Genomic DNA, 27,682 nt, shown 5'->3' with positions numbered 1-27,682 from the left:
TGAAATGGATCTTTCATTCCTCTGTTTTTCAATAAATAGTGGACTATATAAATTTTGGTGTCCAGAAGCCCCCCAAAAAGGCAGCTTTAGAAAGGAGGTACTTCTAGGATCTTACTGGTCCTTCCACTGGGATGAAATGAAACTTTATCTTTTAAGTTGTCACTGGAATGTCAGGGTTGCTGCCAAATTGAGAATGTTAACCCTGCCTATGGAATTTGATGCCTCGTCAGGAAGGCAATAATGTACAGGAGACAAGCAGTACTAACTCTTGAATTTCTAATTGTAAAAAAAAGAGTGATGCAAACTTACATGAAATTCATATGAGGGCTCTGCCACCACTTGTTTCTTCACACCAGAAGACTACATGTCAGGAGTGTGTCATGTTGACTATTTTCAGGTCTCTATTGCAGAGATTTATTATTTCAATTCTAAGATCCCCTTCAGTTCCACAAATAAAAAGACTAGTGTGATATTTGAATTATTCTTACAGATATTAAAAAAAATAAAGAAAAATGTAACTGCATTGGAAGGATGGGGAACATGCAATTGGCTGACACATCATGTTATTTGACAGTGAGAGATAATCAAAAATCAGCATTATCCATACATACATCCACAACATCTGGTTTCATTTAACTACTTATGGGTTTAAGTCTGTCCGAAGGCTGACTCGGCCAAACCTCCAAGGATTTTGTTTTCTTGTACTATGGATTTTTAATAAAAATTCATTTAATTTTAAAAATAATTCATTGCAGTAAAATGAGAGTCATTTATTATCCCGTATTGTCTGTTATGTGTGAAGATGTCCAGCTTGCCAGAATTTACAGCTCTGGGACTGTATAATTAATCTCTTGCAAACTCATAAAGCAAGTTTCTCAAATAGACATATATCTCAAATACAAACACAAAGTCTAGTACATTATGCATCAATACATTAAAATTTAATGTGGTAGCAGATCAGGAAATAATATGCAAAAAAGTATGCTACATGAAATAGAGATTTAGTCCTTATTTTTCATCTTCACTAAGTCAACATATTATTTACCTGGCACATGCATCCTAGTCCTATTAGCATTACATCCACTGAAATAAAAATGTGTTTATACCGTTAGCTCTAAAGGAAGAATTTTCTGGTTACACACTGAAATTCTCAAATCCTCATCAAGGAATGTGACCATTTTTCTTTGCTGTTGGAATGCACCTTATGTAGGGTGGACTTTGGAGCTTAAGCAATGTTTTCTTGGGCTTTTCCCCCCCGCCAAGAGTAAAGTTTCTTAGCAAAAAGAATCCAAATTTCACACCTGTGGAAGCGTGTTTGCATTTTCACCCATCTTTTTAAGTCCACAAAAACCCCAGCTGTTGTTCCTGCCGTGAGGAGTAAGGGAATGTGGCATGTTTCCCTCAAAGAACTTGAGTGAAATTGCATGACAAAATACAAGCACATTTTCAGATAGTATTTGCAATATTTAAATCCATGAGAGAGGATAAAGCAACTAGGAACTGTCTCTGTTGTCTTCTATCCAAACAACTCATTCCATGTGACAACCAGCTGAAAACTGGGAGCTGCTGATCCTCCCATTACAAGAGACAGTGACTTACCTCCTTACAAAGTACTGGAAATGTCAAAATGACTTCTCAGTGACTTCAGGAAGAAGACTTACACTGTTTCAAGTTCATACCTAAAAAAATAGCAAAAGAGGTTTCAAAATTGCATACCACCATACTTGTGTTGTTAGCAGATAATTTTGAATTTCCATGCCTGGTTTTATGTAATCTAATGTAGCAGCAATGCAGAAAAACCTTTGCCATATATTTGTCAAAATTACCTGCAATGTGGAAGTGCTCTTCATACACTGTTCTGAAGAATGCGAGATCACTGAAATATTTGGCAGTAGAACAGAGTAGACAAATCTGCACTGTGTTAACAAGAAACTATTCATGTTTTTCTATTCATATATTTGTTTAAAATATTTAATGACACACCTCCTAAAGGACAAGATGTGCCTGCAGCTCCAAATACAGACATGTGTGGAGTTGGACTCGATAAGGTCCCTTCCAATTCTAGATATTCTGCGATACAAAGTATAAACTTGAAAATCAGTTAAGCTTCACCTTGGAACAATAAGTATTTAACTTTACATGTTACTTGCAGCTGTAATGTTCCAACAGAAACAAGGGAGCTCATGGGTCCTCACTGGCACCAGCCACTGTGCCATGGGCCTCTGTGTCACAGGTAAAGGCACAGTTGCACAATCTTCCCTGTCCAAACATGGACTATGAACATCCTTAACTAGAAGGCATTTTAGAATATTTTGTGAAACAAGCCAAGTGCTGTGTTCTGAAAGGAATGACTAGCAGGAATCAAAGCTAAACTTCTTGGGAGTAGTGTGACTGAAAAGGAAAACCGTAACTATGTGAATAAGCCAAATTTCCACTTTCACAGGCTAAGGAGACAATGAGCTGATTAGTTCTCAGTCTCAGAAGACTGCTCATCTCTCTATGTCTTCAGCTCCTGTTGTCAGCATCTTATTCTCCATGATTTTAGCTGACACACTTTTCAGTCTTCTCTTTTGAAACATTACTTATGGATGAAAAACTGTGTTTGTCTAATATAAAAGAAAAGAAACCAACTTTCACACTTAAACCCACTGATCTTAAATGGAAATTAAAATGTTCTAACTTATTCTTTCACATTAATAATCAGTAGAAAAAATATGATCCCATTCTTGAGTGTTCAATTCCCTACAACACGGATGTACAGCCTACAAGAAAAAGGAAAACTTGGGATGAGTCTTCCTCTACCAGGGAGACAGGGAGAACTTCACCAGCTGTGCATAGGCAGGTGTGCTCTGGGGTCTGTGAAACACTGGCACAGGTTGCCTGGAGAGGTGGTTGGATGCACCATCCCTGGACGCATTCAAGGTCGGCTTGGATGGTGCTCTGAGCAGCCTCATCTACTTGATCCTGCTCATTGCAGTGGGCTTGGACTACATGGTTTCCAAAGGTCTCTTTCAGCCCAAACAATTCAATGATTCTATGATCCTTAAGGTCCCTTCCAACCTAAATCCTTTTATTATTATCCTATGATTCAGGTCTTGATATCTGTGTCAAGCTTTCAGAGATGTAGATGCTGCTTTTGGACACCCCCACAACATTATTTTCCCATTATTCAGTCATTAATAAGAAAAAGTCTGAATGAGAATGGACAAGATTTTTTTTTCCTTTCTTAAATCAATGACTGGATTAGATCTTGCAAGTGTACATATACAGCTACATAAATGCATATGTAGACACACAGATTGTACATATGGTTTCTGTACTTAGTTGGTCACAAATTGAGAATATCTAATATGCTCTGACATAGGATATGGCACACCTAGGATAAGGTTAACAAATAGAAGCAAACATTAATCCTATTTTTAACACTAGTATTGTAGAGTTATCTTTAACTTATTGTGGCAACAAATAGCTGTTAGTGTAACCACAAAGAAACATTTCTAGAAATATTGTATAACTCTACAGACCTTAGAAAAATGCACAGTTTCTTTTTTCACAAGGTTAATGAGATTCTGCACAATATATTAAAAAAATTAAAAACCAGGAAAGACAAGGTGGATACTTATTCTTAATCTAAGAAGGAAAGAGTACCTCTCAATATCCCTGTAGATGAGAGTTGCTTTCTTTCTTTCCTGGACAGGAGAATCTGAAATTGAAGTTTTATGCTCTTTCTCTCCTCTGGGACTGAAGGAGGCGTGGAGATGGTCTGCATAATTCAGTGGCCCCACTGTTTCCCTCACATTGTTTTAATTTGACAGTAAGTGGCTATTTCAGAGCAGAACCGTATTTCAGTGCCCTGTTCTGAGAGTGTCTGTGCTTATAAAATTATGCTCTTTTTGACTCTATTTTTTTTGTCATTCCAAAGAGCAACAGTAAAAATACATAAGTCCATCTTCCATTCCAACTTCATAATGTTGTAGAACACACAGACCACAGATACTATAGTGGTATCTCAGAGCAGTCATATTCCTAAAACACAGTCTCCACCTCTCTTTCATGAAGAAGTCTGCCACCTCCATCTTACCAACTTTTCAATTTCTCTGTCAAAAAGGTCATATTTATAAGCAGAAGTTTCTTTCCATTATATTTTAAGCTAAATCTTTGTCTCGATCCTTGTGGGTCTCTTCTAACTTGGCATGTTCTGTGAGTCTGTGTGATTCTGTAACTTGTAAAACCACTGCAAACGCAGAGACTGCAATGTTTGGTGCCACTTATATGTCTTGAAATATTTCAGCAAAATTCCCTCATATACCCCTGTGGTGTGATAGCTTTTAAGCATGGACCAACTGTCCTGAGTCCTGGGCAGACACTGGAGTATTCACCCCTGTAACATTCATTACCATGCTGCCTCCTAAAAGCTTTCAACAGGTGAAGGGAACTGAGAGATCACAGAGAATCATTCTGCAAGTTGATGATTTGCAAACCAGAGTCTTCTGGTCTTTGAGGCTTTTGGTCCTTGTCCTGGAGTACGCTGCAGTTCTGCAGTCAGCAGTGCCAAATAAGAGACTGACCTGAGTCCTCCTTTTCCCCTCGAACACCGTCAGCAGCCAGAGCCAGAATCCTCGCTCAGCTCTTGCAGCTGAACTGTGAGCCTCACACTCTCAAATAGGACTGAAAATGGGTGTTTATTGAGAATGTATGAGTAATCCCTTCTATTGACTCTGCATCCACATCTTTGTTCTTGCAGATTTTTGCAGGGAGGTAACAGGAAAGACAAAGGATCCCAAGTGCTTTCTGTAATTTAATTAATTTTATTTTTTTTTTTAACAGTAGGGGTAACACTACTGGTTCAGTTGGTTTTGTTGTGTGTTAATTAATTATGTTAGAGTAAAAATCACATTTTATAGTTTAAAAAAATCTAGATCTGAATTGTGAGGTTTGTGCTGGGTGTTTTGCCTAAATAGCAAACAGAGCTCTCAACTAATCTGTTTTTATTTCAAAATATATCATTTGCCTTTGACTTAATTACTAATGTAAACTGATGCTTTAAAAGTAATTAAAAACCAGTTGCTAATGGGGTGGAAAAAAACCCCTTCTGATGACAAATTTTGGCCAGAAAAGATGTTTACAAAAAGTTCTTTCTATTGTATGGAAAGAAAGTCACATGAAGAAAACATTATTAAGTGATTCTTAAAACTGCACAGCACAGTAAGAGGTGATTTGGATCAGAGGGAAGGCAGAATCCAGACCTGAAAATGTTTATTTATTGTTGCAGTTCTACTTACCCCAGTGATTATACCCATAAATAGATATCAATTTGCAAGTCTTCACATCAAACTCAACAAGAATATTTCATTGCACCTCCTATTTAAAACCTTCTGTGAAGGACAAGGAAAGAGATAGTAGATCTTTCTTCAAAGAATTATGTAAGTATAATTTTGTATATAGTTAGGTGAAAACTACAGCATGTATTGCTCATATTCAGAAACTGGAATGTGAGCCAGGCAGCATGAAGAGTGATACTATAAAACAGAAAAAAAGTAATTTTGATAAAATGGATGTATAAGTTCCCTTTGTCCTGAAATTTAAAACTAAAATGTAACATGTTCCATTCAGGAAGAATGAATTATCCCTAAATCTATTTTACAGCATTGGGGCTTGATGGACCATATCACAAATGCATGCCATTTAGAAGTATGCCAGGAATTGCACATTTATTTTTTTCCCCACCAATTCACAGCCACTAAATATGTGATTTGTATGTTTTATATAAGTTAGAAAGTTTAATAAAGTGCTTTGCTGATTTTCTTGATATGGTCTGTCAGTTGATAGTCTCTGTGTGGGAAGTTTCATGTAAGTTCCGATGTAGCTTTGATATCTCCAGGAAAAAAGCTGCAAATAATTTGGTTCCTTCAATATAGTTGTGTCTGTGAAGAAGGGAAGAAATACAATGAAGTCTTGTCAGGCTGAACTGCTCTCAAAATAAGGAACATAGTACAGTGAAGTTATGTGGGCCTTTAGAAGAATTTGCAAGATTGGTAACCCCCCAAAATTACCCAATGCACAGAAATGTTGGACATCCTTCAATTTGGTGCTCCTCTGGATTTACTTCAGAAAACCTTTTCCAGGTTTACTTCCCCAAACTGGTATTACCTGTAGCCAGCAGCATTGAGGCTTTAATGAGAGGAGACAAAAAGTAATTTGAGAATTATTGTAGGATTTGCCTCTTTTGGGAGTTCAGCATGAGTTGACTCAGAGCCTGCACAAGTGTTCAGGCAACACACTGAATAATGGCTTACCCTGGTGCCTCCAACAATGAACACTAGTGACAAATTTAAGCAGTTTTTTGTATAATTATGCTAGTTTTGGTCCCTGGACTATAAATAAATCTTCATAGCCATTCATATTGAAAACCACTAAAATCCTTACATAACTATGAGTGTCTGTGACTGACACACTTCAAAATAGATGGAAGAGAGCCCATCCACATCATCTTTCAGACTAGAGGCAAATTTCATTGCTACTGAAATAACAATTGCCATTGTGATGAATTTCAAGACTGAGTAGACAACCCATGAAAAGTGAATAATGGTATGCATTAGACTGGGAATTCTGCTTTCTGCTGAACCAGCAACTAGTGTGCTGGAGATAGTAGGTTTGGGCTGCCCAATGCACAGCAAAACTTCCCATCTGGGCATGCTAATTTCATGGGTACCAAGGGACTTCAGTTCTCCCTCCCTTCTCTAATAGCAAAAACAGACAAATGAAAGAAACCTGCTTATTTTCTCATTCTGGGAATGCTCCCCGTCATCGGCTGCTCCAATCGGAAGCATCATCACACTTTTCTGTGTTACAGTCTGGAACATTCTGGCAACAGGAATTGTTGAGCCATCACGAATGAAATCTGGATCTTCTCCAAAAACTGAAATACATGGGAAAAATGCATTAATAAATAGTTGTAATCCAGGTGCTTTTTTCTGCTATCATATATTTAAGCAAAGAGCTAAGAGCTTCTGAGAAGAAATGGGTTTGAGTGTGTAGCCAATTGATTTCACAAATCAGCTCTGCTCTATAAAACTCTAGTTTCTTATCAATACAAAAATAAGTAAATGAGACCTTTGGGCTACTCTTATAAAACATATCAATATTTAGCAAGGTATGGAAGATGTTGATGAGTTGTTCTGTGAAAATCAATGAGATTTATAAGGGTGAGAGCCTGCAGCACTGAACTGGGAAGTCTGTTTTGCCCTATTGTTGAGCACAACGCCCCTGCACACTTGTAAACATACTAAGAACTGGAAAAAAAATTAAAAAGGAACACACCTGTTTTTATTGCCATTCTTCCTGCTTTATATAGTAGATCATTAACATCAGCAAGCCAGGGCTTTGCACCCAAAGGCATGGACACTTTCAGTCTGTTTGGACTGTTCCTCTTGGAAAAGACACCCTCCAAGTGTTCCACCACCTGTAGGGTAAATACTTCTCAAAAAAGCATTCAGCTTGCAACTCAAGCTTATACCCACATTCCTACTTCTCTTGGAAACAAGTAAGAGCTAAAAACATTGCATACTACAAGTCTAGATTTGTGAGATGCTGAGAGGGACTTAGTTTACACAGTGGTGGCCAAAAAAAAGATTTGTCTCTTACCTGTTTTTCCACAACTGAAAGGTCCATGTGGGGGACCTGACGGATTGAGAATTTGCCAATTACTTTTGCTGGAATTACTGTTTTAATGCCTGGTTCATGGAAAGCTCCTTCAATCCCATGAATAGAGAGAGAGGGGTAACGCCACAGGTGTTGAAGTATTTCTTCCTTTTAAGAAAACATTTGAAAATATAAGGGATGACACTGGAGCCAGCTACAATAGATATAAACAAGCTTTTTCCATCCTAAAGTTTGTATTTGGAGATCTCTGTGTTTTAAAGCTATTTGATTTTTAATTTAAACCCGTACACGTGTATTTTCATTTAAAAAAATACTACTACTTTCAGTCACAGAAAGATTTGGATGGTAACAGTTTTTCATGAAAAATAAGAAAAATAGAGCATTGTTTTGAAAATTTTGGATGTAAAATTTCCTAGTGCAAAGTAGTATCAGAGCAACTTCTTTTCTGACTACCTGTTTATCCCAGAACTTGTCACTGGAAACACCATGCAGCCAGATCCACCCTAGATGATACCAGTGAAGAAACTCTACTAATGAACACTAAATAACACAATAGGAAAGATTACCGTTTTCAATAACCAAGTTTTTTGTGGAGACGATGCAGAGGGGAAACAAAATTATTATGATTATTATTCTAAGAAAAATGGGAAAAATATATAAATTACAAACTGGTCTTCATGAAGAACCTCAGGGTACTGCTGCTTTCTTTCAGTTTTAGGAGACTAGACCTTTACACATAAAATGTACATCAGTTCATCCTCATATAGGTAAAGCATCAAAACTCAGTGTAGTTACATCATATTTTTGTATTACCGATTCTTACAGTCTAGCTTTAGGTAATTTGAAAGCTTCTTCATGGAAATAAAAGCATCCATGTTAGCAGAACCTACACCAGAATAATTATGTTAGTGATAAAAATTAATCAGTTCCATTCTCCCAGCTGCCACTCTTGTGCAGAGAGATCTTTCCAAGCAAGCCCTTGCCTGCTGTTTTTTTATTTAGGATATAATTTTTAATTGCTGGTAAGGAGAGGCTTGTAACTTTGGAAGTTCCATGGCAGGCTTGGCAGACATCAAAATCTATATTAAATAAAAACCACTCGAAACATATCTGCCTCCCATTTTTTTCAGAGTTAAATACAACTTCTTTCCTACTATGTAACCTAAATGTAGGCATTTTAATGCATGTTTTGTTTGGCTGATTAGGCTTAGGGGGAGAGAGGGGGTAGGCGAGGAAGGAGCATTACACTGTTAGTTTTGCATTATTCCTTTTAATTGATTATTCATATTTCAGATTACTTTCCCCAGATGCAATGCCTTACATTTCCAGCAGACTAATTTTATTTACCTTTTACTTCTCAGTGCTCCTTCATTTTATTTTGAGCTTGCCACTGACTGAAAATTTCTTTCAGTTTGGCTTTATACATAACTGCTACAAATAGGTGATTTAAATTCTTTCTGCTGAGTATTCATACAGATTCTATGTTACCTTGGTGCCATAGAGGAATTTTTTCACACCACAGTTATTTCTGTGTTCCTCTATATCAAATTCAATCGATTCATATAATTTCCTTTCCTCCTCCGTCAGGGCAGCAACATTGTCATAAATTCCAGGGATCTGAATATGACCTGTGGAATCCACAAGGCTGTCTACAAAATAGGATACAGATATCAGTACAAGTGGAGCCTCTTTCTTGCCCTTGGCAATCATAGCACCTTCTCCCTTCTGTCTAGCTCTTTCCCAAGTTAGTTAGCCTAACAACTGTTTGCATCTGTCAAGTTGCAACACCTAACTTGATACCTTTGCATATTTATTAAGAAAAGCATTGAGCTGCTGTTTGTGTCAGCCCAGCTTCTGGCATGAAAACATCATCCTGCTGGGATACAAATCATGCATTAAAAAGTCAGATTTTGCAATGTGTGCATGTATTAAAGTTGCCTGTATTCCTTAAATGTTCTGAATTGAGGTGTGACCAACATCTGCTTAACATGTCTATAGCCCTGGCCTTAGTGTGGACATTCCCTTCCTCAGCTGCCACCACCACAGCTGTGTTGAGGTTTGGAAACCTGGGCATCCTTCTTCAATGAGACTTGCCCTACAGCAATTAAACGTGGCCCTGACCTCCATGAGGCAGTGCTCCCGAGCAGTGGTGCGTGTTCTTACCCAGCAGCGCTATCAGGTCCAGCAGCGGCTCGTGAATGATGCCTCCAAAAGTTCCAGAGTGAAGGTCCTTGCTGCCACATTCAACCTGCACCAGAACCACTGGTTACATGTAAACACTCACTACCTTACTCTTCTGTGAGTGTTTGTTTTCCACAGTGACTGGTGGCTCCAGTTCTTTTAAACAAGATCACAAATGAACAGTAAATGATTCTTTTTCTCTAATTATTAAATGGAAAACATCGTGTCAGGAACAATCTGCTTTGGCAGAGAAGATGGAGCTCTGTTTTCAACCACCAGAGAGAGAAATTCAGCTGTCTGTAGCACTCACACATTTGAGAGCCAGGGTCCTCCTCCACTCCCTCTTTTGCTTCAGTAAGATTAAAGACATCACACATTAAACATTTGCATATTATTACTGTTTCTAACATTGGATAATAAATTCTTCAAGTTGTCTACCCTTTTTATTTAATGCAAAATCTTCTTTAAAATAAAGGCAATAATTAATCTTGTTTTATATTAAGAATAAATATCCAACCTTAATTCAAGATTGCAACAAATAAAAATTTATAGGTCTCTTGAATAACAAGGCTTTAGAATAGAGGCATTTGAATTATTAAATGGGTTCTTTTTGCAGACACATTTTCATACTAGGGTTTAACATAAAATATTTTCCTGCAAAGAACTTGTTTATTCTTCTCAAAACCTCATTACAGCTAACTGTCTGCTAGCAGGGAGAGATCAGTTTTGATGTTTTAATAGCATCATTTTTCTTAACCAAGACTTAGAAGAATTGAATCAAGGCTGCCAAGGCTCTTCTAGTTTAAAAAAAAAAATCATTCTTTTTCAGACATAAAGGTTAATGCAGATTTTTCTTTAGTTTTAAAGTTATTTAATCTTCTCTCTGAATTCCTTTTATGCTTCATCAGGCAGCACTTCTGGAAGAGAAATTTCTGGTCTTTATTTCACAGTAGCTCACACTGCCTGCTAAGTATAGCATGTTGGCTACAGTGACCTTTTGTTTGCTCCTGCCAATGGTTACAAAAATTTTGTGTGGCTTTTAAACCCAAAGATCCAACCAAACTGAGTCCCTTTCGGCTGATTCATTGTACCAAGGAGTATCAGCTGCCAAAGGGCAGAGCAGCAGAAGAGATGTTTTTGGAGAGAGCAGGAGAGGCAGGTGTAGGGGTGGTGCTGCACAAGGACAGATTTGATGTGCTGAGGGGAGGATAAGAAGAGACTGGAGGAGTGGCAGGAGAGTAATGGGATAGGAAAGGGATCAAGGGAAGAAATGATTCAAGAGAAGTTCATGGAAGTAAATAAGGCTAATTGGACTGAAATGAGGAGGGGGAACTGCAAAAGCCAAAGAGGAAGCAGAGGAAAGGTCTGTACTTGTAAATATTAAGCTTTCCTCCAGTCTTTCTCTGCATGCAGATGTAAGTAGAGCTACATCACTGCTGTCTGTCAGAGGCTCAGTTTGAGTGAGCCTGTGCCCTTTACCTCCACAAAGAAGCAGGCATTTCCCCGACTCCCATAGGTAAGGGCAGGCTTCGTGTTGCTGAGCCACAGGTTGTCTGAAATTACAATATAATCAACATCAGAGAAGAAGCTCTGGTTTTCTTCCTCAAGTAGCTTCTCCAGCCCCAAGGATCCTGCTTCTTCCATGCCTTCAATTACAAACTTGAAGTTCACTGGCATAACCTACATAAAAATTAGAAAAGTCTAGGTAAGAAAAAAGAATTTTATTAAAAAAAAAAATCTTTAAAATTAGGAGTAGAGTGGCTTGCTGTGAAAATTGTGTTTGGATAAGAAAGATGTAGAATGAGTATGTAGGATGTATAACTTGCTTAATTAGAAAAGCCAATGATGGGCACATATAGGTTTCCAGAAAAACTTGTTCTTTTTCTCATGTTTTTATCTACTTTTCATTTTTAAAGGAGAATAAGCAATGTCTTTTTTTCTTCTTTGTCTTTTCAGAAAACTTGCTGGAATATCTCATTAAATGGAATTTCTCTCAGTGCTATTCAATATTCTAATTGCTTTGGAAATTCTAACTCTAATAGCAATTGCATTTTCACAGAAAATTTCCTGCCTCTGACATTTCCAGTGTTACTGCCCATGTGGGAGCCACTGACTGTGGTTTTCCCAACATTGTCTGTCATCAGACTTACACAGTGATGAAGACATTGTCAGTGACTCTGCTATAATTGTCTTTTTAACACTCATAAATTTGCAAGCCTGCTGATTGATGAGGATGCATTTCCCAGAGTAATTAGGAGAACTTTTATTATGGAATAGTGGGAGTTGGAAATGCTGACACATCCCATAGGAGACATGAAATTTCAACTTAGTTTCCTGTTACAATTCATTTTCTTGTTAGAGGTTTTAAGATGTTTTCTCTTTTCATTCAATGCTCAGATTAAAGGCAAGAATCAATGTGTAAAATTAAATTAACTTGCATCATGGATGGGTTCAGTGATGGATCTTCAGCTGGCCACAGAAATTTTAGAAACAAACTATTAATGAATATTGTTTGATGATCTGTGCTGTTTTCTAGAGAAAGGCTTCAAATGACATAAATTCCTTTTTGGTTGCTTGTTAAAATGTCAAGATAGCTATTAGTGATTTGAAAAACTAGAAGGATGTCAGACCCGTAACCATATCCACTTACAACAACTACATTTTAGCAAATAATGTCTGTGTTTTCTAGTGCTTAAGAGAGACCAAAGTCAATTCAGTACTATCGAGGTAAGAAAAACATGTTTTCCAGAAGGTTTTATGAGGACTTAAAAAAAAATCAAGGCTTAATGCTCAGTTTGTGCTATAATGTCATACAAGAGACAGAAAACTGTTTCTCAGCACACTAACAGACTATGTCATGCAAATTGACCTTAAAGGATGATGGTTAACCCAGTTGCAAGCCTAAAATATGTTTTGGTTTACTCTAAAATTATTCAATTATTTAAAGATTACTACGTTGGTCATTGTAGCAATTTAGGCAAATGTCTGATCTCAGAAACATGTCAGATTCAGTGATTGTATTTGTACTTGGTGAATGCACCCATTCAGAGTATTTGCTTTGATAAATCTATGTGCTGGTGACATAACAGCCCATTCTGGATGAACATTTTTAGGTGCTTATTCTCTTTACACAGACACATAAATTGAAGGTATCTTGTAGGCAGACAAAAACAGAGATCAGCAGAACGTAACAGCAGAGATGAGACTTCATGAGCATTCTGTAATGTCTGTTATTTTACCATTTTAAAGGCTCTCAAGAAAACAGGCATCAGAGCTGTGTAATATATGTAACACACACTGAATGCTTCCCCGTGGGTTTTCCTCTGCAGGGCAATGGCAGCAAGGCTGTTTACACTGCAGACAGGCTGTTTGAAACAGAAATGCTCCAAGACAAAATCTTACTGGAGTGGGAATAGTGCCCTAAGTGTTGCATCAGAAATAGCTGATATTTCAAATTGTATGTAGTCTGTTGGGACAGAGAAGAGTCATCTTATTCAGGAATGTAAATACATACCTCCAGAGACATAATAACTACATAATAACAACAAATCATAATAAATAATAAAAATTAGCAATAATAATAAAGAAGTCATCATTGATACCTACTAATTTCAAGGCTTTAAGTGTTTCCACTGCATTTATCCAAGCTAGGACTGGTCCCTTATTGTCTGTTGCTCCACGCCCATAGAGGTTTCCTTAAAAAGAAAAGAGAAAAGTTTTTAAGCAATCTTTGAATTTTTCCTCATCACTTCAATGTAATTGGAAAATTACAGTTGCCACAGAAGCTTTAGTGATGAAGGGAAGAGTGTTAAAAGTGTCAGGATTTCACTGACTCAGATAAGGTGGAGTGTCCAGGTGCTTCCCAATGGACTGGTACACTTTTCTTCCCCCCTTTCCTTCCTTTTATATACATCATGTTGTGGTTTCTGCCACATGCTACTTTTTGAGCTTCACTTTTCTTCTCAGGAACTCTTTGTTCATACCAGATATGCCTGAAGGGTTTGCACAATATGCAGCTTCTGGACACACCATTCAGAGCAGGTAACAATCAGCAAAAACCCTACAGATATATGCCATGGCAGAAATATGAAGCTACAAGTCTAAGTACGTAATTTATTTTTCAACTGCACCTCATGTACAGTTATGACTGTACATGAAACTGAAATCTATCCCTGTGTATAAACTTCTGGAGCAGTCCCCACTGGATATACACTGGAATAAGGCAGAAGAATTACAGCAGTATGGCTGATGGGAATTGATCCCAGATGATGAGAAAGGACAACTCTGTGGTTATAGCCTGGGAATCTGGTTTTCTGAGGTCTTACTTATCTGCTGACCCTCTATCCATTATTTTTGTTCCTTCAGTCAGCTAGCTGTGCTGGAAGAATAATTACATTGAGGGATCCTCACATTCCTCCACCACAAGTGCTACTTAGCTCCAGCATGGCAGGTGGAAGTACAAAGGCGCAGGAGCAAGAGCAGGAGGTGTGAGGGAGGATAATGGTTGATGCAAAAAATCCTGTAAGAGCTTTTAAGCAGAAGTGGATTCTCTATTGAATACTCTGCAAAGCATCTTTAACCTCACATTGCTTTTCCACACCAAATATTAGGCAGTCACTGATGGGTCCCACTAGTCACAGAACAATCATCAAAGCTGAAAGCTGCTGGACATGTCCCAAAGATAACCACAGGAGAAGTCCTCGTGCTTTGGTTAAATATACAGGAACTCTCCTCCTGCTCAGAACCTCAGCTGTGTACTCAAATAATGATTCAGAACTTCTGAAGAGATGCACACCATCAATTTCAGTCAGTGTGTAGGGGTCAGTGTTCCAGCCATCTTCCTTCTTGGCAGGCTGCACATCCACATGACCGTAGAAACAGACAGTGGGGTTTTGTGGATCCTTCCCCAGCTCCCCAAGAATCACAGAAGGCAGTGGGAGGACTTGGCCATCAGGCAGCTGAGAAGAAAGGTTCAAAAAAGGCAACTAAGGAAAACCAAACCTTCTAAAACATACAAATGTACAAGAAAACGTGGAATTCTCAGTATAGAAAATACTTCTACACTCAATTGATTTTGATTTGATTAAGTGCATAAAACTGACTGGATCCAGTCTTAAGCTGTTCAGAGAAACTGAGACCTTTCTCCTCGACTGTTTATTTCCCGCTGGACTTTTTAGAGCTCGTCTAACATTTAGTTGCCATAACTGCCCTCCTTACTAAGCTCTTATGTCCCAGAACTGGAGAAGACAGAGGTAACCTTGTCCTGTAGAGTATATTGTGACACTGAATAGTCAAAAGGCACTCAAATTAATTTGGGGTTTGATTTCACCACAGACAGAGGGCAGTTGGCCTGTAAGCTTAAGTATAAAAACCAAAAAAAGTGTTGCTGGCAGGAGGCAGTAGCTGTCAGACTGCCTTAAAAGCAGGTTAAGCCACATCCTCTAATGTGGCTCTGTGCAGAACAGAGCTCCTCATGGTCCAATTGCATTCTCTGTAACTATTAAAGGACATAACCTGAAATATTAGTGTTGCTGTACTGCCAGGTCCTTGTGCTGAGAATCAGAATCCCCACGAAAAGGCACAGAGAAAAGAAAAGAGAATCACTATTACTGAACTTCTGAATTTCTGTTAGAGGAGAAATGTAACAGCCCAGGACAGAAAAGAGCCCATGGCTACAGTAAGTAAATTAGAGACTAAGGTTTCTCAGAGATTAATTCTTCCCTGTTGCTTTCCAACAGTGCAAGAAAATACCTTGGATCATTTGTAGGAATCTCTGAAAAACCAAAGATGATGCTCTAGGTAGCTAACCCTTTCTGTCTGATATTTTCCTTGTAAAAACCACCTCCCTCATAAAGAAAGTTCAGTGACAAATGATGCATTAGTTCTCGTGCTTTGTTACAGACAAAAATTAAAAAACCAGCCCCAGTAAAAAACTCAGTCCTACTTTTGCAAACTGCTTCCCTCCAGTTAAAATCATCAAACTCCCTCCTATGCACAGAACATCAATTTGGATTTGGATTGCCTGTGTGGCTCCCATTATGCTCTCAGTTCTCAGACCTGATTTCAGCAGGTATCACGTAGGTACAGGACTATAGATAAATTTGTATCTATCTCTAAAAACACTATGTCATAACATACATGTACATAGCAATGAATGCAATAGGCAGACCCATGTGTAGATATGATGTTTTAAGTCCATGAATCAGATAAGCACCTGATGTGACCCCAAGTTTACTAAATCCACGGTGGCTCCCAGTGCTGCAAGTCTGTCTGCTGCCAGTGCCATCATTCGCATTACTTCTTTCCTCAGATGTGGTTGAACAGAGTCGCTTTCCACAGCCACCCATTCCGTCAGATCCTGCACAGGAAGAAATGTGCAATTAGGAGATCCAGAATGTTGTTGTCCTTGGCCCTTGTATCAGAAATCTCACACTGGAAGATCATTTCCTTTCTGTATCATCACAGCATTATCACAGATGCTCTAAGGTTTAGAGAAGGATCACTTAGATGTCTCTCCAGGGTTGAGATTCCTGATTTCCTAAACAGGGAGGGTGCTCACACTAAAGCATTCACATTGGCAGCCCTGGATCTAAAATCCAGTGGAGGAGGAGGTAGACTAGATGCTGACTAGCCTGCAGTATATAAACTGCATTATGTACAACTTACCCTGGTGATGCTCATGAGGATTCAGAAGTGCTCATAGATTCAAAGCATAACTAATTTTGTTTCTGCCTTTTCACAGAGGGCTGACAAAAATGAAAGCAAAAATGAGCATGGGACCAAGATTCCTCTCCTTGTAAAGAGCAAACCTACAAAAATGAGTTTTGAAGCAGACAGAGAGTGAGCATCCTATCTGGCTTGCATGCCCCATGCAGGTGAATTTTGGCTTAGTGGAGCCTCTCTCAGAACACACTCAAAGGATGCCCACGACCAGCTCTTTTGTGGAAGTCCATACAAGTCCCTCCTTCACCCCAGGCTCCCCAGCAGTCTGTCCCTTCACAGCCTTGCTGCGTGAAGTGCCTATTGCACTCCTGGTGGCAGACCTGGAACCCTGCCCATTACCTTTGTGACAAGCACTGCTCCTACCAGAGGAGCCCAGGCCTCTGGGACACCAGCTCTGTGCTCATCATTTCACTGCAATATAGCTCCTACCTTGATGAAATCCTTTTGATGTGCATCAATATACTGGAAGATCTCCATCTCCAACGATGAAGAGGATGAGGAGGACATTACTGTCTTAGAGAGCAGCACAGGGCTGAAAGGGATGCTATCTGAAAGTTAAGGATAAAATTCAACCTTACAGACATCCTGCAATATACATTTGTTTTCAGCACTAGAAAGCAGAGACATTTGCAAAGTGCTGAACTTATTTAAGTCTCTTTTGATCTCCTCAAGCCAGGAGAAAGTATACTAATTTTATCACATAAAAACTTCAATTGATTCATAGTCACATTGCTGACAGCAAAAATCAAAAAAAATTACCAAAGAGTGAACATCTTCAGTTTCAGCTGCATAAATAACTTAGGGGTAACATTTTCTAAAGAAACATTTGTTGCATCAGTTTTTCAGTACACAAGCATCATCCCAGCACTGTTCTGGGAAGACAACCCTGGGGCAAGACTTGCAGACACCAACAGCCCAGGGGACTTGTCTTTCTTTTTCTTCATTTCCAGAATCATAGAATATCCTGAAATGGAAGGGATCCACACAGATCATCGAATCCAAGTCCCAGCCCTGCACAGCACAACTCCAAGAATCCCAACATGTGCCTGAGAGCACTGTCCAAACATTCCTTGAACTCTGGCAGGCTGGTGCTGGGAACACTTTCCTGGGAACAAGGGAGCCTGTTCCAGTGCTCAGCCACCCTCTGAGTGAATATCCAACTTAAACCTCTCCAGGCAGAACTTCAGGCCATTCCCTCGGGTCCTGTCACTGTGACCACAGAGCAGAGATCAGTGCCTGCCCCTCCTCTTCCCTCACAAGGAAGCTGTGACTGCAATGAGGTCTCCCCTCAGACTCCTCCAGGCTGAACAGACCAAGTTTCCTCGGGTGCTCCTCACATGGCTTCTCCTCAAGGCCCTTCACCATCCATCCTAATCCTGCTTCAGATGCTCTCTAATGGTTTAATGTCTATCTTATACTGTGGCACCCAAAACTGCACACAGCACTCAAGGTGAGGCCACTCCAGTGCAAAACAGAGGGGAACAATCCCCTCCCTTGCCCAGCTGGTGATGCTGCACCCCAGGACATGATTTCCCCTCCAGACCGCCAGAAGGCAGAAAAATGGATTCACTGACACACAGTCCATATTTTACATGAATAAGGGAAAATAAGCCTGACACTGGAGAGTGTTAGAAAACAAATAGCTTTTGTGGTTGACTTCAATGACTGAAACCCTTGATAAGTGCAGAAGTCATTTAGTACCTGCAAACCTCTCTGCCTTTTTTTTTTTTTTTTTTTTACAAGATAAGATTTTAAAGTGGGTTTTTCTTATTCCTCCAGTTTTTCTTTCATGTTTGCTCAAAGTTATTGCTGTGGTATCTTGAATTGTTATTAGCAGAGTATGATAGGATGGACTCCAAAGTCAAAACCCAGTATTTTTCTAAAGATATTCTATAATAGTAACAAAAGGCATAGGTGCAGGTTCATCCATAACTCCTTAACTTTGATGCATTGCTAAGGTGATAGGCTATGGTAATAATTTAAATTATGTTTCTCTGACAGAGAAGGAAGATTGAAAGACCAAGCATGATGAACAAGATGAGGGAAACACTGTTCACTTTGGCTGAAGATCCTGGCTGTAGGAAAGATGGGCCCCATTTTCCAACCTTCCCTCAGAAGCAAGGTTACAAGGTTTACTTCACTTTCTGAAGTGAAGCTTTGGGAAGGCCTCTGACACTAGATATAATTCCCGGTGTCCAGTTCCTGACACCTCTTGACACTGGAAACACTTCTACTGAAAGAGACCTGCTGATTTTGCAGGAGAGTGAAGCTGCAAATCACTGCTTTGGAGAAGACTTGTTAACTAAGCTAAGAAAGTCCGAATCTTGAGGTGGTTTTTAGGATGGAGAGATTAAATGTAGCTATATTATTTAAATACAGAAATATCTTTAAAATACTAAACCCCAACCTTAAGTGATGGTCAAAGTACCATTTTTCTTCTCACATCATTTTCTCCATAAAACAGTAAATGCTACCTCCAAGAAGTGGATCTAATCAACAATCCCCTTCAAATATTTCTATCACCAGTCACAGCAGCAGCAATTTGTCCTAAAGCAAAAGTGATTATTACAGGAATTTTTGAAGCAAACGTGGAAAAATCCGGACACTTTGGATGAGACAAAGCAGCTTCTGGGATTTAGCAATAAAAACATGGTAGAGAATAAGGTTTTGATAATTTAGGTTACAGTCACCTTTGGACTGAGCTTCTGCAGGTAAGGCTTATGAACAGGAATTCTGCAATAAGCACCTCAGACTTAAAACCCCCAGTCTGGCTATTTCTTCCAGCCTTGGACTGTGCAAGTGGCAGCAAATATTTGTCAACTGATGCCCATTGTACAGAGGGCAATAGAAAGTAGGAGTGTAGACCACAGGCATGGTCAGGACAACTTCCCAGGCTGCACAGGGCAGAGGAGAGAAGACCATGAGTCCCACACTGGGGTGATGCTAAGGGGGCCTTGGTGGACTGGAGCCTGAGTTTCCTGGCACAGACAAGACACTGGCACTTGCTAGGGCAGTACCTGGGTACATACAGGAGGGCATCTGAGCCAAGACATTGAAGGTCACCTTCAAAAGAGGCTCAAGGCACTTGGGGATGATCAGAATTAGGTAAAAGCTGAGCACAGAGGCCATTTATGTTGTTTGCTTCTCTTTTTGTCCCTGTGTGCTTTTGGGGGACCATGCAATGGCTCTGCTTGTGCCATGTTGCTCAGTCTCACTTTAGGCAGCAGTGTGTCCCAGGAGAGCAAAGTTTACCTTCAGGCTGGTCCTTTTGACTGACAAAGTGTATTCCACCGGGGAGCTGGCTCCCACATGAGCTGAGGAGAGGATGGACCATGATGGGCACATTTGTGAGGGGCTCTGCAAAAGTGCAAGGCACTGCACCCCCAGAAGAAAGTGATAGGAATAGTAACGGCACAGGAAGCATTCATCTGAAGGTGGGATGAAACCTAGTTTTGCCACAGTCAAGAAATCCCAGGATTTCAATCAGCTGTTCAACTAGAGAGACATCAGGGCCATTATCTTCATTTACCACAAAGCTGGCTGGATGCCTCAGTTTCACAGAATCATTAGGTTGGAAGAAACCTCCAGGATCATCAAGTCCAACCCAACCATAACTTCAACTAAACCATGGCAGCAAGTGCCACATCTAGTCTTTCCTTAAACATATCCAGAGATGGTAAAAAACTTTTTTCCTAATATCTAGCCTATATTTCTTTCCCTTGGCACAGCTTAAGACTGTGTCCTCTCGTTCTGTCAGATGCTTCATGGAGAAAGAGACCAAACCCCGCCTGACTACAAACACCTTTCAGAGAGCTGTAGAGAGTGATAAGGTCACCCCTGAGTCTCCTTTTCTCCAGGCTAAACCCCCCAGCTCCCTGAGGTTTTCATACGTATTTCACTCATTTTTCTTGTAATTTCCAAACCTCACTTTGGAAAACATTTACAACAAAGGCCACTGAATGCACCCTCACTTAACCTCACTGTAGAAAACTAGAAAGGCTTCTCAGGTTCACTTATGTAATAAATAGATTTTTTGGTTATGCCATACTTGAACAAGGAAGATCATGGCAGAGGGCAGAACGCAGCTGCTGGAGGCACCAAGCTCGTGCAATGGATTTAAATATCAGTGTCTTCATCACATATGATTTCCCCTCCTTCTATTAAATCTTTGCTATTGCTGAATTCTCTGCATTTTCACTCAAAAAATATAGTATATATATATATGCCACCTTATGGTGACTTGAATAAATACATACCTTTTAATGTCAGAAGCCTGCTTCTGCTGCTTGGGTTTTGCAGAGGATGTGTGCTGTGGTGCTGGTATCTTTCTCTCTTTGTCTCAGTTGCCTGCAAATGACCTGGAAAGATGCAGAAGAGATGTATGTCTTTGTCATGTTACATCAGCATTTAACTGTTTAAGAAAATGAAACAAGGAAGCTAAAATGCTGTGAAGGAAAAAAAACCAAACCAACCACGCAAAATATCCCAGGGAAATTTGGAATCATTCTGTGATATTTTTGAAACAGATCCAACTTCAAGGAAAGATCGTAGAATATCACACAAATACTTTCTTTCATAAAGAAAAGTAAGGAACAGTGGCAGAGTTTGGAAAATGAATGTGAGGAAATACCAAGTAGAGTGCACAAAATATTAATAATTCAAACAAGAAATTAGGTAACAGCTATGTTTTGCTGTAGTAGAAGGAGGGAGGGAGAGGAGTAGCTGGTGGAACTTCATGCTAATGCACTAGTAATACATGAAGTGCTGCTCAGGAGCATTTGGATTTCAGCTGGAACAGCTCATGTCAAAAAGGGAGTCAGTTTAATAAAGCCGTAGAGAAATTTCAGGCAAGGCTGAAATATCTCAGTATCTTGAGGAGGGTAAAAATGATTTGAAAGAATGATAGTCAGGGGGATATCAAACAAAGAATTCAGTGTTCAATGTCAAGTGTGTTTTATTTGATGTCATTTTAAAGAGCAGTTGCTGCTCTATAGAAAAATGTAGCGTGCCTATTTTTAGAAATAATGCATGACAGTCAGTTGTGCACTTTCTCTTCCTTTGTTCCTTAGCAGTAAGAACATTTTTTGTCTCATTTCCTCCCATGTTGTTAAGCACTGTTAAAAGAAAACTTAGTGTTCTTCCATGGTGATTTAACAAGAAATCCAAGTTGATTCTTTAACTAGGATGAATCTTTGATAAAATATCAACTAAACTTACAAACATTTGAGAAGTAGCTCCTGAACATGCTTTGAAGGCCTCCTTGTCTGTCCTGAAGCACGTGCTTCATGCGCTTCCCTCCTGCAATGCAGCATTTCAGGTGCAGGGTGCAGGGAGGAGAGCACCAATGAAAACTGAACATGGGGTTGCAAAAACCCCAGAGGAAAACAGTCAGCACACATCTGGTTTGCAAATAACCAAGTACATTTGACATGAAAGGAGATAAAGATATTTATGGCAGTAGGAACTAATTTACCAAGTCAGTGGTGGACTCCATTGAAAGGAACATTCCCTCTAAGCAATCACCATCAGGGAAGATAACTGAAATAACAGAATTAATTTTTAATTTCCTTTAACAATACTCATTGATAAGTGACATACCTTTGGTGGAAGGAGGCAATCGAGCCACAGCCACCTCCCCAGCTGAGGAAATGAGACCCTTGGAGGAGGATGGCAGCTCTTCCTGTGGCAGTGCTCAAGCACAGCCCTCACCGCACACAGCCGCTGTTGTCGTAATGAGCAGGAGCTGTGGAGACCCAGACACCTGCAGGGAAAAGAATGCTAGCTCACAGCACCTGCCTGCATTTGAGGTGACTGAGGAAGCATCACCCAAATCAATAGACTGTGTAGAAGCAATGAAAGGGTTTGGGGGGAAGCACAGGTAAGCTCTGTACTTGCTGGCAGGTGGCACTGCAACACCCAGTGCCATTTCCAGCAGTCAGCTCTTAAAGCCTTGCAATATCAGTTGCCTGAATGGTGTTTTGGAGAATTGCAATGGCCAGCCCTGCCCATGCTTAAGCCAACCCCGTAGTGAAAAAAGTGAGATGCTATTTATCAGTTCCCATTTGCTGTAATACAGATGATATTTTAAAAGAATGTCCTTATCCCTAGATGCTCTTTGCAGCTGCCTTTGTTGCTGATGATGAGAGCCTGAACTGGAAAGGTCTCCTCTTCTAAGTGCAGAACAGGGACATTTTATCTCAATTTTACTGAGAAGTTGTGCAGTTAATGAAGAGGTAGTTTTAAGCTAAAGATTGATTTTGAATTTAGATGCTCACTTCTGCCTCTCTATCATACAATAACCAAATCAAGATAGCTAAATCAATAACACATCAAATCACAAGAAATTTTCCCATCTCCTTTTTCCTCCTGGAAGTCCAGTATCTCAACAGGAATCCCAGTGCCACAAAGCATTCTAGTATTGCTGGTAAGCGTTACTGCTTTACAGTAGTATGTTGGTGGACTGAGAGAAAAGAGGTGGATTTTGCTTTGCCTTGCAAAGTGGGAAATGATACAGTTCTGTTAAGGCAAAGCCCTTCTCCCAGAAAGTAGTATTGCCCTTTGTGCCCAGTGAGGAGGAGTAATTCACTATTTACCCAAGAAAATTTTCTGCTAATTGATTTGCTATCAAATAAATGTGGGTATAAAAATATTCTTCCTGGAAAGACAGTTCTGCTGACTCTCGTTCTTTCCGTGGCAAAAACGTTCATAAGAAGGAACAGTGGGATGTGCGGCATTTGTACTTAGATGTGGATAGCCTCACCATCTTCTTGCTGCCACATCTCACATAGTGGAAGGGAGAACTGGTGAACGTGTAGTAAATTTTAGGTGCTTTGTCTGCACACGAATTTCTACCCTTAAAGTCCTCTGCCCATTTTGAAAGAACCTTTATTGACACAGTCAAATTTAGTAATAAGCATAATAAGATAATAAGTAATAAGGGAGGTCCAGGTCCTGTCTGAGAGCCTTACAAAGGCCTTGCTACTTGTTCTTCACTTGATTAATGTGTAAAAACTCATTTACAAATGAAATGCAAAATTGGAGGGGAATTAAAGGTTTGTTTTAATTTATTTAACAGAATTCTATTTTTACAGGAAACCTGCCTTCATTTATCTTAGCTTTAAGTGTTTCACACTGGAGTTATTCCTGAATTAGAATGGTAAAAGTGAGATTAAAAATAGATCTACTATATCTAGTAGATCCATTCAACTATTTCTCTATCACATAATACTATTGAGGAACCATACTATCATGGGGAAAAAAAACCTATTATTACTTTATAGCTTAGTATTTCATTGCTAATTGCCCTTTATTTTATAGCCTATAACTTGGAACAAGGTTTAAGGTCCCAAGTATAAGAGATTTGTTTTGTTATGGTCCTTATTCCATTTATGGGATATCATAAACATGACCAATATTGTTTAGAAGGATTTTTAAATGTGGGAAGGTTTATCTCTTTAATAAAAAACACTCTTTGGCAGTAGCTTATTAGCTACAAGAAATGAAAGAACCAACTCAAATAGTTTGTTTGAGTATCCTCTTTGGGATACAGTAAGTGTTTAAGCAGGAGGAAATAGACTGATTAAATGGAAATAAGAGCAGAACTGAAACAATAGGATAAAGCTGGGGGGGTGGAAGCATCACTAGCTCTGTTTCTCTCCTTATTTGAAAATGTAAACAATCTAGGGCAGAGATGGTCCCCTACTTTGTGTTTCTATTACTACCTGAGGGTAAAGTGTAGCACCTTCACTTCATTGGCATTTCATCAGAATAAGCTTGTTTTGATTGTTACCTTAATTAAAAAGGTATCTTAAATAATGACAATCCTAAGTTTGAGTGAGCAAATATGTAAGAAATATGCTATCAGGAGCAATATTTCATTGACAGAGAAATGATATGATGGTTTTCAATGCTTCCTGTCACTCTATAAACAATTTATCTACTTCAAAACAGCTACTTTTCATTTCTTGAAAGGGTAGTGCAGAAAAGTAGGAATGTTACTGTCATGCCATAATCAGTGGTACCTGGTTATTACTGCAGCTTGCTGTCATTTCTCAATATACTCCCTTAATATAACTTATGATTGCATCCCAGAAGTTTTGGTGTGGAATGGAGAGGCCCATTCACACAAATCCTGAAATCTCCCTCCCTTACAGATATTTTACTTCCCTGTGCAGCAGCAGCAGCAAGCCCTTCCACCTCTTTGCTCCTTCCCACTTCACACAGCAGTTAGAAGATTATTTCCCAGCCACCGTCCTTCAAGGTAATCCCAACTGGCATCAAAACACAAGTTAAGCAACACCGTCCACTGTGAAGGCTTGTCAACAGTGGAGTGGGATTGTGCTGGGAGAGAGGAAAAGCTCCCCAAGACCCTGACTCAGCAGTTGTTTGTTCCCTGGACGTCAATAATCACACCTGGGTGTGTCAGTGGAACGAGAATGACTAAGAAAAGATCCCCTTACCCAGGCAGGACACGCTTCACAAGGACAGGTGGCTGCAGACTGTCTTCTGTACAGAGCAATGATCTTCAGCACCTTCCAGGAGCAGGGCCACCAAGATATGAGGTGCTGTGTGAAGGAAGAGCAATGACACAGAGCTCTCTCACCGCCTGGTGGTTCATTCAGCAACCTCTCTCTGCACCCAGAGCTCCAAGCACGCACGCTTTAAGTGATAAAAGAAACAAACAAGTTCCTGTCCAGTGCCAATTCCAGTACACTGCTGAGTGCTGAGATAGGAGACTGCCCTATTTTTCCAAAAGCAACACCATAAATTCATTAGGCTTAAAAATTAAGCAAAATTTTTTCAGGTGTTAATCACACTGAAATGATGGCATCTTGATATCCTTCAAACAGCTTTTCTCAGCCAAATAGCATCTGTGTTCCTCAGGGATATTACTGCCCTCCTTGCAGGTGAGGCTTTTCTCCAGCTGATAACTCACAGTCATTTCCAGACAGACACATCAGAGACTGGTTTTACAGGCTCACAGAGTAAGCTGACACTAATCATTCAGCACTTTGTTTATGCAGCCCTTCCTCCTGCCTCCTCCCAGCTTTCTGTGAGGTCCAGGAACTGGAAGAGCCAGGGCACGAGTCACTGAGGTGGTGCTGTGCATGGTGTCCTTCAAGGCATATGTCCAGAGCACCACAAAGTTAACTCAGTTTGACACTTCGCTGACTCCTGCATCGCAGCTGGGTGTCCCAGGAGCCACAGCCTCTCAAGAAAGGCTTAGGAGTATTTTTCCATTGCGGTCCCCCTGTCACTGAAGTGTGTTTGGGAGAAGGCCAAAGCAAGCTGAGATTCTTCTCTGACAGACACAAGCTCTTTTAAGCTTAAATGAAAAAAAATCTTAAATATAAGCTTTCTTAAACCTAAATATCTGAAAAATAAAAGAACTCACTGTTTATACATATATGAATATACATACACACACTCACAATAATGTTGCCTCTTGTTAAGAGATGTTACCATTGCCAAGATTTTGTGACTGTGACCTCCTCAAGAAGGAGTGCAGCATTTCATAGCACATCTCTTCTATCAAAGTGCCACAGCCCATAGCAAGGGTAAAGCACCTTCTTCAGCAGAGGAAATGCCCACTGAACCAGGGCTCTGCACCACCCACACATTGTGCACCTCAGGCCAGCCATGGGCCTTCTTGTGAAAAAACGCAACAGCACCTCAACAAAAACAGAAAGATAATTACAAGACTGGAGCATTTGTTTGGACAACTTGTTCATATCTGCATGTCTTAATTAAACACCTGCACACAGGCACTGAGCCTGCTAACAACCAAAGTAGATGGTGGATGGTGGATCAGGATCTTTAATTGAGTTGCTATAAACTTAACTACAACTCCTCTGGAAAATAATTCTCTACTCATTCCACTCTTTCCCTACAGACAAGTATTTCTGCTCTCTTTGTTACAGTCTTTTCAAGCAGAGAAGTTTCTCATATATTCAAAGGCCTTTAATAAAACCGTAGCATGTGTTTTGACATGGCTTAAAAGGCAATGATGGCTTTTCATTTTTAGTACTATAGAAAATCAAACACTTAGAACTATTTTTTAATAGCTCCTAACTCCTAAGAAACTGACAGTTCTGAAAATCAGTGGTTTGGATATAAGCCATTAATCCCACACTCTGGATACCTAAATCCTTATTTAAATTACGAAATTTTAGTTGAAATTTGAGATAGTTCACAAAGATGCATAAAAGTTTGTATCCCGTCACTCACTGCACTTCAGAGGGAATTATGCTTTACTGTGAACTAAAACAGAGAAAGAGGAGAAGTCCCATGACAATATTTAAAAATGCATTTAAGTCATTAGCTACGAAATGTGAAGTGCACAAATAGCAATTAGAAGAGCAGTTCCACCAAATGCTCCTGTCCTCATGCCTGGAAGCCAGTCTTTAAGCAGAGCACAGCTTGACCAGGAAGAAAAGCATCTTCTCCCTGTTTTCAACATTCTGTGTACCCTTTCCTACAAGATGGGCAAGGGGAAGCCTGGGGAGGGAACAGCACCTTGGATACATATTACCCAAATGCGTGCTTGAGTCACCAGATTTTGGGTGCTCCAGATAAGCAACACTATCACAGGCTTTAGTTTCAACTATTTTTAGTGAGAGTTTCCAGATCAGGCCCCTAAAATACAAGGTTATCATCACCTACCTTTGAGAGAAGGTGCTGGGCTGTGCACACCATGCCAGGTTGAGCTTTAGGGCAGCACTCAGCTTGCTGCCTTGGCTTGCAGAGCTGGTGAGAGCAAGGAACCATATCCAGTGCATCACGACAGGCACTGCTCCAAGCTCCCCAAACATTCCAAAGACTCATTCCAAACTGATCATCATCCAAAGCCCTCCCTACTTCTAGGGTGCTATTGGGCAGACTAAACTAACAACACCAGGTTTTCAAACTCTGACTCTTAATCACAAACGTTGCTGGTCTGACACACCCACTGCTTTTGTTTCTTATTTATTTGTGCAAGTCCATTGTATTCTTTGACTGTTTCCCCTGTGCTGGACAGATACAATCAGTGGTTCTTGGGTTGACCCCCCGAGATTGGGGTGATAAAATGTCTTTGCCCTTGGAGGAGTCCCAAGCCGGATGCAAAGAAAAACACGCA

The 27,682-nt window shown here is 39.8% G+C and overlaps 1 protein-coding gene across 8 annotated transcripts in view; it reads right to left on the bottom strand.

Annotated features, from left to right (window-relative positions):
- Nucleotides 1–27,468, bottom strand: part of CNDP1 (carnosine dipeptidase 1) — a 30,857-nt gene extending 3,389 nt beyond the window's left edge. Inside the window, exons 1-15 of one of the 8 annotated variants that reach the window (XM_063397559.1) lie at nucleotides 27,229–27,468; nucleotides 25,026–25,224; nucleotides 22,165–22,327; nucleotides 20,823–20,924; nucleotides 16,996–17,114; nucleotides 16,058–16,201; nucleotides 14,639–14,801; nucleotides 13,450–13,538; nucleotides 11,323–11,523; nucleotides 9,826–9,910; nucleotides 9,151–9,311; nucleotides 7,645–7,809; nucleotides 7,321–7,462; nucleotides 6,772–6,919; nucleotides 4,736–5,924 (exon numbers count right to left, since the gene is read on the bottom strand). In XM_063397559.1, the coding sequence (XP_063253629.1) occupies nucleotides 5,819–5,924; nucleotides 6,772–6,919; nucleotides 7,321–7,462; nucleotides 7,645–7,809; nucleotides 9,151–9,311; nucleotides 9,826–9,910; nucleotides 11,323–11,523; nucleotides 13,450–13,538; nucleotides 14,639–14,801; nucleotides 16,058–16,201; nucleotides 16,996–17,073 (1,482 nt within the window). In that variant the 5' untranslated portion in view covers nucleotides 17,074–17,114; nucleotides 20,823–20,924; nucleotides 22,165–22,327; nucleotides 25,026–25,224; nucleotides 27,229–27,468 and the 3' untranslated portion in view covers nucleotides 4,736–5,818. Of the gene's footprint in view, nucleotides 1–957; nucleotides 6,172–6,771; nucleotides 6,920–7,320; nucleotides 7,463–7,644; nucleotides 7,810–9,150; nucleotides 9,312–9,825; nucleotides 9,911–11,322; nucleotides 11,524–13,449; nucleotides 13,539–14,638; nucleotides 14,802–16,057; nucleotides 16,202–16,995; nucleotides 17,115–20,822; nucleotides 20,925–21,783; nucleotides 21,929–22,039; nucleotides 22,328–25,025; nucleotides 25,225–27,228 lie in introns of those variants that run through there. The other 7 variants (XM_063397558.1, XM_063397557.1, XM_063397560.1 and 4 more) reach the window with 7 other exon arrangements.
- Nucleotides 27,469–27,682: the final 214 nt, after the last annotated feature.

This window comes from Prinia subflava, chromosome 1 (assembly GCF_021018805.1).
Source record: "Prinia subflava isolate CZ2003 ecotype Zambia chromosome 1, Cam_Psub_1.2, whole genome shotgun sequence".
In the NCBI taxonomy this organism is placed as follows: Eukaryota; Metazoa; Chordata; class Aves; order Passeriformes; family Cisticolidae; genus Prinia; species Prinia subflava.
The sequence above is the reverse complement of the archived record's forward strand: the minus strand, read 5'-3'. Positions and strand labels throughout refer to the sequence as shown.